The following is a 12,873-nucleotide window of genomic DNA, read 5'->3' as shown; positions in this document are numbered from 1 at the left end:
TAAGAGGATTAGTAATCGCTGGAGTTTTTACACATTTTCCTAGAAATACCTTTTATTCAGCATCAAGCATTAATATGATATCGACTGTCTTTTCAGAAGATGACATGAAGTAATTAGTGCAAACACACAGTGTTTCCTTGTGATTATATCAAAACGTTCTTCAAAACAACGGATTATCAGAGGGGTGAGGGTTCTATGTCAGATGGGATGGGAGTGAAGCACACAAGAACACACTATTCTAGGACATTCCGTACTGTCTCCTTTGACTCCGCTTGCTGTCTCTGTTTTGGACAAACCAGAAACACTTTTCAGCAAAGTGGCTGCTGCCAACAACATTAACACACACTTCATAAGAACATTCTGCAAAAAAAAGTAAAATACATAGCAAAATCAAGTTAAATGGTATCAATTTTTAGTGGACACAATAGCATATTCAGCATGAAATTATTTCAGCCTCTTCCACCATTGATAAAAAGCACTGCAATGACACATAATTGTTGTATTGTTATACTGGGGTCTGAAAAAAGTGAAGTTTTCCGTTGTATGCTAGAATATGGGATGCTTGGTATGCTTCCTACAGATCATGTGGTCATGTCTGTTACTAAGTAATTGGCATCATATAATATTGTCATTTATTTCTTTAAACATATGATTTTAAGCAGAAGTTTTAATTATCACAATACTGTACTTTGTGATAAACCAGCGACTCTAGAGGGGATAATCGGCTGTAGAAAATGGATGGATAGATGGAAAGATATCTTTTGAATTATTATGTATTGAAAATATATTTTTATACTATGTAGAGAATCATGTCGAGTACATCATGATAAGTTAAATCGTGAGGACGACGTATGTCATTGTACCAAAATATCTTAATGCAGTAGAAAATCTAAATGACGTTTATGAAACGCGCATTTGAAAATAGAGCATGTATTTCATCCCTGATAAAAAAAAAAATAATATGTAGAAAACCAGTTTAGTTTTGAGCCAGTCTTTTTCGGGTGGGATTGAATACAGTTGGCTGGCGCTATCTAGTGGACATTTTTTTATTGGTAGATGCCTTCGAACGCAAACGTCCGTCTTATAGTCAGGGACCCCTTTTAAAAAATAAATTTTCCAAGGACCCCCATTGCAAATATGTGCGGGAAAAAAAAATTCAAGCCGAACATAAGTGCCCTTTTTATTCAGCAACATATTAAATTTGACAATAAGTATATTTGTTATTTTCAGCTATACTGAAGTTTAGAAAATAAAAATTGCACGCCTCTTATAAAAACCTGGTCAATTTGCCCCATAAAGTTTGCTGCCAATTATTTAGTAAGAAAAAAAAATAATTACATTAGGAAATTAAAATGTCGCTTTAGCTTTGCTGGCTTCATCGCCTTGTTAGCAAGTAATTGTAGATACAAAACACATTTTGACAAATCATTATTTTTAAAAATACATTAAACTGGTTGAATTGATTGCTTTATTGAAGAGTCGTGAATACATTCACAATTGAATATAAAATAAAAATTAATGTCCTTAGGTGTGATTGGACATGTGGTTGTTTGTCACTGTGTGCCTTGCGATTGACTGGGAACCATTTCAGGGTGTCCCTGCCTACTGCCCGGAGCCAGCTGAGATAGGCGCTAGCGAGCCTGCGACCCTTGTGAGGATAAGCAGCTATAGAAAATGGATGGATGGATGAACACAAATATCTATATTTTTTTATTAATCACCCAATCTACTGTCCTTTCTAGATATTACAATGGCTTATATTTAGGTGGACAGACAAGGAACAGCAAATGAGTGTAACTCTTCTTTCATTTACTTGTGTCAGTAGTACAGTACATTCATCTGTCCATTCACCTTCTACTGCTGTATTCTGGGGTTAGGTCCTGGGGGCAGCAGCTTGAGCAAGGAAGCCCAGACTTCCACTTCCCCAGCCGCTTTGTCCCGCTCGTCTGGGATTATCCCCAGGCGTTCCCGGGCCAGCTGAGAGACATAGTCCCTCCAGCGTGTCCGGAGGCGTCCCCAGGGCCTCCTCCCTGTGGGACATGCCCATAACACCTCACCTCTGGGGGCATCCTAACCAGATGCCCGAACCACCTCAACTGGTACTTTCAACTCGGAGGAGCAGCACCTCGACACTGAGCTGATACCAGATGACTGTACAGTACAGCTCTTATTTATGTTGTAAAATTGTAAAGAAAAGAAAATAAACCAAAAATAACACAGGTAAGTCCCATGTGCAAAAAATTATATATCTTACAAAATGTAAACAAACTGCATGGATTAAGTCTATCATATAACTGAATTACAAGTAACATTCCTTTCGATACAATATGTTAATGAGATGCAAAGGAGCATGATTATCAATGCAAAAGACTTGCATTTGCTAACATTTACCAAAAGGAAATACCTAACACAAACAAAAATGCTAACGAGCTAAACGCATACAAGGTAACAGTATACAGTAGTATACCATGCTGAAGATAAAAACTAACATTAGCTAGTTCATTTTGGGCATATTAGCATTAATGACAACATTCCAACAAAGAAAACACAACTCACGAACTCGTGGGCCAGATCTCACAAAGAAAAGGAACAATGCGTATGCACCGGTAGCAACTGCTCCACACCGTCCCTCTCCACCACAAAACGCACTATCAACAAAACATAAAGACTACGCCAAACAAGGCACAAATCTGTAACTGTTATAAGATAAACTAAATCAGTTCCATAACACCCAAATTATTTCACTGACCCCCTGCAGTCAGGCCACGGCTGCCCAGGGTTCCGTGGACCCCACTTTGAGAACCACTGCTATGACTGATATACGTTTGAGTGTTCTCAAAGATTTTATTCTAAAAGTAGATTTTCCTGTCAGTATGCGTTAAAATAACTCTGAAGTATCTTACCTAAGTATTGTTAATCGTTCCATTTCATCTGCCAAGCAGTAGTCGGGGACACGGGGGAAGTCCTCCTTCTAGGGCGGGAGTTGTTGGCCCTTGCATGTTGACCCAAAACTACGGTGGCCCTGAGTTGCAAACTTGAAAACAAAAGCTAAGCAGAAAAACAAAGTAATCAGCAACAAAAGGAAAAAACACATTACCAAAGGTGAAATGCAAGCAAAAAAAAAAAAAACAAGAACATTCCAAAAGAGAAACACACAAGAAAAACGGAGCACATAGGACAAGGGGTGTCCAATCCCAGTCCTCAAGGGCCGGTAACCTGCATCTTTTCTAGCTTTCTTTCCTTAACACACGTGATTCAAATGATCAGGTCATCAGCAAGCTCAGCAGAAGCCTGATGACAATCCTGATTATTTGAATAAGGTGTGTCAGGGAAAGAATCCTGGAAAACCTGCAGGACAGCAGCCCTCGAGGACCGAGATTGAACACCCCTGACATAGGAGGAAAAAGAGCACAAAAGAAAAAAAGAGCAAAAAAGGAGCAAATTCACTTTTCCCCACCGGAAGTGGTTGAGTGAGTCACCTTGTGAATGTTGAATCACCCAGCGTTATTCCTGTGACATTTTTTTTTTTTAATAATGAGCGCTTCCAGTGATCCAAATGTTGTTGCAGCAATCAAAGAATCACTGCCTTGTAAAATTGCTTTCCAGGAGTCAGTCAAAGCAGGCGTATACAAATTAAGCACGATATTAAATTGTGACATCTCTGAGCACGCATTTAACTCCAGAGATTTTGCATGTAGCGACTCGGTGGATGAGTGGTTTGCACATTCGCCTAACAGTTAAGGGACCTAAGTTCAATTCAAGCCTGCGGCCCTTGTGATTATAAGCAACTATAGAAATTGGAGGGATGGATGGATATTACTTGTAAATACTGACGTAGGTGATCTCAAGTGGCGTTGTAGTTTAAGTATGTGGGATTGTGGGCACCTCTGACTCCAACATGATTTCATTGCCCTGCACTTATTTTGAAGTTCTGTTAGTTGCGTAAATAACTAAACATAATCCTTGTCTTTGAGTGATCAATTAGTGCTCAGCGTGGCATTTGCCTTCCTTCATCTAGAGTCACCTGGTTTGGTAACAAAACAAGTCCTTATCATGAGAAATCATTATTTCAAGTAGGAGTCCTGGTATTGCCTGTTAAAAGCTTTTTTCATCTTCAAAGCTGAAAGCTCATTTTGCCGATCCCAAAGACGTCTGTTTCCGACTCATTTTTTTTCTTTGTGAATGAGTACAAGGAGTGGACCACACCCTCTTCTGCCTTCATATGTGGGTAAAAAAAAAAAAAAAAAAAAGGACCTATCTGAATATTATCAATAGGTGGCTCGGTGGCACAGTGAATAGCACATCCGCCTCAGACTTAAAGGGTCCAGAGTTCACATCCACCTCACACTGGCTTTCCTGTGTGGAGTTGGCATGTTCTCCCCAAGCCCGTGTGGGTTCTCTCCGGCTTCCTTCCACACTCCAAAAACATGCATGGAAGGTGTATTCGACATACTAAATTGTCCTTAGGTGTGATTGGGTGCCTGAATGGTTATTCGTCTCTGTGTGCCCCACAATTGGCGAGCAACCAGCCTACTGCCTGAAGCCAGCTGGGATAGGCACCAGCTAGCCTGAGACCCTTGTGAGGATAAGCGGCTCCAGAAAATGGATGGATGAATACTCAAGAATATGTTTGGAGAGACACAAAGGTGAGGAGTTTTCAAGTATTTTACACCTGTTTTAAAAAAAAAAAAACTGTTGCCAAAACATTGTGTATACTTCTTTACAGTCCAACCTGGCATACATGCTATCTATCATATGCCTTGTTTGGCCTTTGACAATTCGACTTTTGCTCTATGTCGCATCTCCTTGTATTCTTGTCTCCTCTTGTTGGTCTTCTCAGTCACACTTATTCTTAGCTTCTTTCCTTGTATGCTTTCTGGCACTTTCTGATTTACCAAGTTTACGCCTCTCCTTTCCAAACAGAAAAGATTCCAAACAGAAAACAGAAAAGATTCCAGGTAATTTACTGCCCTTCTCTTTGGGTCCCTGGTTGTAGTGGTCCAGTCTTTGCACAATAGAACAGGAATATTAAACAAAAATAGAGGCTAAAACAGAAAGTGGAAAGTGTTGCTATTATTTTTAGTATCGGCTATTTCGAGCACCCGTTACACTTAATTCTTTCAAAAACTATTTCTTAAACTCCCCATGTGCATCTGCGTCAACTGTTTCTGTTATTCTAAACGAGGGACAACCTGAGAAGCAGTTGTGTATTCATGGATAATCGTTTCCGGTTTTTTGATTGCCTCCATTCCAGCAGGGGGCAGCATGGTTGCTTGCCGAAAACCGCTGCCTGCCAGTTTCTACAAGGTGCGGCAGTAAAAAAATAGTGAAGGGATTCTTGTGTAATCGTTGACCGTACACATTAGTCCACCTTCTGATTAATGTCTAATATTTAGATGTAGATTTTTAAGACTACTTACCTCGGTAATGTATTAAGTGGTCAAAAGGTGGCTACATTCAAACCAACATATTCGCCCTCTACCGGGAAAGAGAGACGCTGGCGTTGCTAATGCTAGGAGAGCTAGCACTTACCGCGGAGACCTAGATTCGACTTCTTTTGATAAATTTAACAACAACACCACGATGGCCGATGTCGACAAACTCAATATAGACAGCATAATTCAACGTCTTCTGGAAGGTAAGTCCGTTTTATCCAAAATGTTCAACAATGTTGGGGCGCATCCAGCTAGCGTGTTTTGTCAATAGTTTCAGAAGCCTTTCACGTCGTTGTTTCCAAATTTTTCATTTACGATATTCAATCGTAAACCACCGCACACAGTTTGCGCGTTATACGTCCGTTTAATATAAGAAGCGAGTCACTTGACGTTTGTGGTATGTTTTTGTGAATCAGTGAGGGGCGCTAAACCCGGAAAGAACGTTCAACTGCAGGAGAATGAGATTCGTGGATTGTGCCTGAAATCCAGGGAAATCTTCTTGAGTCAACCCATTCTTCTAGAGCTTGAAGCCCCTCTCAAGATATGCGGTAAGTTGACTAAATATATTTTCTAACAGAAAAATTGTACACTCTTAAAATACAAAAATATAAATCCAGTCCTATGACTGATAACTCTGTTTTGTATATCAGGTGACATCCACGGGCAATACTATGATTTGCTGAGGTTGTTTGAGTATGGGGGGTTCCCTCCAGAAAGCAACTATCTATTTTTGGGAGACTATGTGGACAGGGGAAAGCAGTCACTGGAAACCATCTGCCTTCTGCTTGCCTACAAAATCAAATACCCTGAGAACTTCTTCCTGTTAAGGGGGAACCATGAGTGTGCTTCAATCAACAGAATATATGGCTTTTATGATGAGTGTGAGTTGTCTTTTACTGTACACTTAGCAAACATGTCTTTCCTCGCATCAGACTAACATGCTCAATGACATGACTAACACGCTCAGTGACATTTGTGTTCTTATTTACTGCATTGACCTAAATAATAATTTAATTTGCCTGTTTTCTTTATTCTTTAGGTAAAAGAAGGTACAATATCAAGCTCTGGAAGACTTTTACAGACTGTTTTAACTGCCTCCCGATTGCCGCCATTGTGGATGAGAAGATCTTTTGCTGTCATGGAGGTGGGGTTTGTTGTTTGAGCCAAAAAAACAAAACAAAAAACAGACTTGTATTCTTTTCAAAAACATTCAAAAATAAAACCAAATGTTTCAGACAGTAGGCTTTAGTCCTTGCAAAGTAATCACACATTTACTGTGATGAATGTTGGGTGAAAGTTGCAAAATAGTTCCAAGACTTTTGTTATTGCATGTTTTTTTTTTTTTAAACTAAGTTAAATTACAAGTTATTTTATAGTTACATCCAGCAGGTAGTAATTACCATTGAAACCTAAAATTGACACCTAGAGTTGCCACTTAATTAGAAGTACAGTGAACACTTGTTTATCGCGGTTGATACGTTCTGGGACCAGCAACGATAGCTGAAAATCTGTGAAGTAGCGCTCCCATTTTTCACATTAAAAGATAGCTGAAAATCCGTGAAGTAGTGCTCCCATTTTTCACAATTAAAAAAACAAACAAAAACTTTTTTTTTTAATGCAAAACGTCTTCATGCTATACATATTATTTAAGACAAATATTACTGCAGTACACAAATTTAGGTAAATCTTAAATTATTAAATCTTACACACTACAGTAGTGAACTTGTTGGGGAGAGAGAGAGAGAGAGAGAGAGAGACTGCGTAGGCTGTGCTGGAGCACCTTATCCACAAAACAGCTCAGATCAAAGAGCCGTCAGACTCGTATGGCTCAACAACGTGGCTTTTATTTTGCTTACAACTTCACAACTGAACGTGGCAACTCCAAAACAATAAACCGAACCGTATTTCTATTAATGCTTGCGCTGTCAGCGCCTGCCAATACAATGTAAACACGCCCCCCGCTCAATGTTGTAAGACCCCGCTTAGCTGTCCCGTAATATGCCCGTTCCAACCAGAGCACACAAAGGACCTCCACCTGCTTACACACGCACAAATGCAATGCACCCACAATCTGTACATGATTAAAGATTATTACAATGGAGAGTTTACACTTGAAATACCATTTTATTATAAAAGAAATCTAGGTAAGACATTTCCAACAGACTGGCAAACGTCTGCTCCTTACTGTCTGTCTCTGCGCCGACAATGTGTGTGCTTGTGTGCCTTTTGCTGTGGGTGCGCTTCATGACTGACACAAACGTGCCTGTAGGGTGGGAGTTGTGGCGGGAGTAGATTAAAATTCTACAGGCACGCGCTCTGAAACTCATGAACCGCACCCTGACGCTCTCGTTGTCAACACACAGTCAGTAGGCAGAAACAAGAGGAGCAAAGGTGACATTCACCAGACCGTTGGAAACCTCTTCCCTAGATTTCTTTTATAATAAAATGGTATTTCAAGTGTAAACTCTCCATTGCAGTCATCTTTGATCATGTACGGATTAGACTTTAATTCAACGTTGGGGCCGCAACTAATATGACCACAATGCCGCGAGACTTCAAAAGAAAGGGTTTCTTCCGTCGGCAGTCGGCAATTCAGATCGCTAAAGCAGTTTCTATACGGACGATCGTTTTATTAAGAGCCGTAACAACTGGCTTCACTGAATTGCCAAAGGTGATGGCAGCCCTCTTCTAATGTTCGCATAGTCAACCAAAGTGCCCTACAGTAAAAAAATAAAAGTGCAAAATAGAAATCTGGAAAAAAAAAAAAAACATAAAACACACAAACCGACTAAGATATAGATAACACAGCACTTCAGCAATGTCAACTTTCAAGGTGTATTTAAAGCAAGTGAGAAGTTGTACAGTACGTTTTTAAAAGGGATTTAAAAGCAACAAGGGTCTGGGCGGATCTAATGGACAGTGGCAGACTCTTCCAGAGCCTTGGGGCGGCTGTTGAAAAGGCTCGGTCGCCACGAGTCTTTAACTTAGTCCTAGGTGGAGCCAGCAGCAGCTGGTCATCGGACTGAAAGGCTCGAATAGGACTAACGTAAAGGCAGTGTTTTTTACTTGATGTTTAATTATGTTGTATTGACAGTTTGACACTTAACATAATGTACTCTACATTCTTTGTATATTAATTATTTAATTGGGGACTTCATAACCACACAATCTGATCATCTACATGACATGTGACAATATATATATATATATATATATATATATATATATATGTATATATGTATATATGTATGTGTGTGTGTGTTTTAAAGAATTAAAAATATCTGTCAAGTGATGATTGGAAATTTATTAATCAAAAGTACGAGTTTATTGGCACCCGGAATCTGTATTAATGGCTGCTTAAGAGTTGAGCACTTAAACTGGTATCGATCTGAAAAGCAGTCGTATCCAACATCCCTAAAAACAAACAGTCACTTTGACGTCAGTCTTTTTTATTTGTCCTTGACTGAGCTCTGTGCGGTATGTAAACTTAAGTTGACTGACAATGGCCAGAATCACAATGTTTATTATTTGTACTTGTCTCTTTTTTTGTACAGGACTTTCTCCTGACCTTCAGTCCATGGAGCAGATCAGACGCATCATGCGCCCCACTGACGTCCCTGACCAGGGCTTGCTCTGTGACTTGCTCTGGTCTGATCCGGACAAGGATGTGTTAGGCTGGGGGGAGAATGACCGAGGTGTATCATTTACCTTTGGCTCAGAGGTGGTGGCCAAGTTTCTGCATAAGCATGACCTGGATCTGATTTGTCGTGCTCATCAGGTAATTTTAGAACGATATCAAATGTGACTGAGACCACGTTTACATTTCCTGGGATTTTGTATTTAGGGGTTAGATCCCCTTATAACAACTACCCTTCAGTAGAATGGATTTCAAAGTGTTTAGCACACTGTATGGAATAGTTTGAAATTTTTGCTGGCTTTGCAGGTTGTTGAGGACGGCTATGAGTTTTTTGCCAAAAGGCAGCTTGTCACTCTGTTCTCTGCACCAAATTACTGTGGGGAGTTTGACAATGCTGGTGCAATGATGAGTGTGGATGAGACCCTCATGTGTTCTTTTCAGGTAACGTACCTTGTTTTATTTTCATGGATTTTTTTTTTGTGTGTGATTTGTATAGGTGTCCTGTAGGAATGTAGCCTTGAAATCTATTGAAATCAAATCCTTGCGATTCCTTCATTGACCGCTGCAACATATCTGTTGGGTTACTGTGAATTTCATCCTGAGTTCTCTGTTTCAATTCTTTCAGAGGTCTTAGTCAAATCGTTTGCATTTTATGCTTGAAATAATTTCTTGTTGGGATAACTCAAAAAGACAAATCTGTGATTGAAGGGACCAGGGAATGCTACGAAATCTTGAGGTCACACAGTTACCAAGCGATTCTTGTACAGCCAGCATTGAAACCAAGTTTTTTTTAAGGTTTGGAAACTTGTTCAGGGTAGATGTAACATAGGAATGTAACATCTCCATGTAACAATCTGCAGTGACAGTGACTGATATACCCTGTTCATTAAAAAAAAAAAGGGGGGGGGGGGGGGTCACATGAGCCCATGTAATGAAACAGCATACAATACAGTACTACTACTTTGCCAGCATGGAATTCAGTAGGGTGTGCCAAGAAATCAATTCTCATGAGAATTGGGATTTACTGTTATTTAAATCAATATATATCCCTAAATCGATAAGTTATATACAAAATTAAATTGATTCGCTTCCTGTCTGCTTCCGTACTACGCCAGAGGCGCGCATTGCCGTGACCTCACCACACAGCCCATTTTGGAAAGTCAAGCCTGCGTGGCAGGACACACAAGAACAAACAATGGAGAAAATTCAACCAATCCATCCTGATTAAAAGCTTTTCACAGCTGCAAATGTAAATTTAACCGTCGCGGATCTGGTGATTGCATATGCATTGAATGTGGCTTTTCCCTATCGCGCGTCCCAACCACATTGAAGCTACTAAAATCTATATAGTTGAAAGGCGGCTGTCGTTGTTGAGTCAATAGATCAACAATGACACCCTGACTATCCTCGTTCTCTTGCACTCACGTGAATTAAATGAGCTAATCAGGAACAAATATTCAAACAAGAACAGAGAGAAAATGGTCCGTAATCAGCACAACACAAAACAGCATGTCCACATAAAATAAAACAAGATAAAATACAAAACAAGGAGTACAAACTCCAAATTAATTCACAAACCTATATTACTCACAAGTAAATGAGTGAACATACTGTTTATAGTGTACTCATTAATATGCTACAATTGGATTAATAATGCTCCCGATATGCTCCGACATGAATAAACTGGCACGTTTCATGCTTTGTCCATGCTCTCAATTTAGCTGCTCATTGGAAAACATTCATTTTCAGATCTTCTGAGTCATAAATGACTTTCGTTTGAGCAACATTTTTTAGTTTCCTCTGACATAACAATGTATCTTGAGCTACCTTTTATTTTCCCTTCATTTTAATTTTATACCATAAAACATATACATATATTTATAATCTAGCTTCAAATAGTAAGAATTGTCCACATGCTATTATTGTGGCAAAGGGCATATTCCTTACAAATTAAAATTTTATAAATGTAAAAAAAAAAAAAAAAAAAAAGCCACTTTGTCTCCCTGCAGAATGAAGTACCGGTAGTATGATGATTCTTTGCACATCGAGGCCGAATTTATTTTGAATGGGATTCAGTCATGGATTCAATCGTTATGAATCGATTCTGAATCGAATTGGAGACCCTAAAATTGTAATCGAATCAAGTCGCGAGACAGTCAAAGATTCCCACTCCCTAGAATTCAGGGTGAAATTCAAAGTATCCCAGGTGGGTTGTTGCAGTGGTCGATGGGGTATCAACAACAGATTTTAAGAATGCTTTCAAACAAGAAGACACTTCCTAAAGGACTTCATTTTTTTTTAAAACGTAAGAATCCATCATACATGTTTTAAGGTTTCAAATTACTATGCACAAAATGTTTTTCTTCTATCATACTTGGTCTTATTGGATTGTTTAAAAAGTTTTTGTTTTCACCTTGTAACAATAAATTTAGTGTCAAGTCTCTGAATGAATTCAACTCATATGTCAAGACGACTTGGTAGCTCAGAATTTTATAGGTTTGAAACACTCTGGGTTTTAATTGAAACTGATTTGTCATTAAAAATGCCAATACTGATTTGTAAACTACAGATGCACTTTATGTAATGATTTCAGATTGTTTTTTTTTTTTAATATATATACAGTAATGCCCCAACTTGCAATCCTGAATTCACCCTCATAACTGCTATTTCTAACACAGATTTTGAAACCAGCTGAGAAGAAGAAGCCCAACGGCAGCCGTCCTGTCACTCCTCCTCGCCATATGATCACCAAGCAAGCAAAGAAATAAATTATAGGCTGGGTGTGGGGTGCACGTTAGTGTCCCCACTTTTGTCCTTTGCATTTGAGGGATTTGTTAACCTTCATGTTGCCAGTACTGTAAAGATGTCCACTCCCTCCCTTTGAAAGCCGAATATGTTGTTGTTTTGTCCACAGGGGTAAATTGATACTTCACCATGAAAACCTCAGGTGTTTTGCACTCCATTTTGCAGCTACTCTTTGCCACATATGACTGTTCAATCATTAAAATCGTAACAATAATGCTACTTATGCACAGGAATGCCTTGTTTGTAGCTGTGCACAACTTTAGCAGGTTTTTTTTTTTCATGTCATGTTTTTCCCAGTAATGGACATTAATGACCACAAAATATCGAGATGGTCACAAACACCACTTTACTGTAAAATTAAGTCTATTTACAGTCAAGTGTCTTGGAAGATTGAATCATTGTATCACCTCTTCACATTTTTATTCAAGTCTTGTGCTAAATGAAACGACTAAACAAAGCTCTCTTTTAATGTCTCAATCTTTCTAATAAACTTTTAAGTGTATTTAACGGAATTTTCAGAAAAACGTTTTATTTTTAATGCATCTGCCCTCTAATGTGGATAACTATCACAATGCAATACAAGAACACAGGCACTGTACGTCAACTGGAGCAGTTCAATATCTATAATAACACATTTAGAGACCAAATACCCATCAGAGTATTCTGATTATTGCCTGTTAATAGGGGCAGATTGGTATAGGTGATGTTTTGTTCATTGAAATTTGCTTTCTCTAACGACCCAGTAAAGGATGGGGGGAAAAAAAGCATGTTATCAAGGGCTGAATTTGGAAAAAAAATTGAAATGTTATCCATTTATAATGTATTCAGCTGTATCAGCCATCACTACTAATTATGAAGGCTATCCATGGGTGGATTCGATTGACAAAGTATTATTTTTAAAAATTGTATAAGTCTACCTTAGCCTGTATCCTTTTTAACATTAACAAAGGAAAAATGATATAACTCAACTTTCAACTCCCGTTAGTTATATTTCAG

At 38.9% G+C, this 12,873-nt stretch overlaps 1 protein-coding gene across 1 annotated transcript; it reads left to right on the top strand.

Annotated features, from left to right (window-relative positions):
- The first annotated feature begins 5,271 nt into the window (after window positions 1-5,271).
- LOC148430144 (serine/threonine-protein phosphatase PP1-gamma catalytic subunit A) lies at window positions 5,272-12,389 on the top strand. Its single transcript, XM_088436728.1, has 7 exons — window positions 5,272-5,638; window positions 5,852-5,983; window positions 6,086-6,316; window positions 6,475-6,579; window positions 8,990-9,213; window positions 9,379-9,513; window positions 11,751-12,389. The coding sequence occupies exons 1-7, from the start codon at window positions 5,584-5,586 to the stop codon at window positions 11,838-11,840; spliced, it is 972 nt and encodes a 323-aa protein (XP_088292854.1). The 5' UTR covers window positions 5,272-5,583; the 3' UTR covers window positions 11,841-12,389.
- Window positions 12,390-12,873: the final 484 nt, after the last annotated feature.

The sequence above is a fragment of the Hippichthys cyanospilos genome, chromosome 1 (assembly GCF_059441005.1).
Source record: "Hippichthys cyanospilos isolate Australia breed blue-spotted pipefish chromosome 1, RoL_Hcya_1.0, whole genome shotgun sequence".
NCBI classification, from domain to species: Eukaryota; Metazoa; Chordata; class Actinopteri; order Syngnathiformes; family Syngnathidae; genus Hippichthys; species Hippichthys cyanospilos.
The sequence above is the reverse complement of the archived record's forward strand: the minus strand, read 5'-3'. Positions and strand labels throughout refer to the sequence as shown.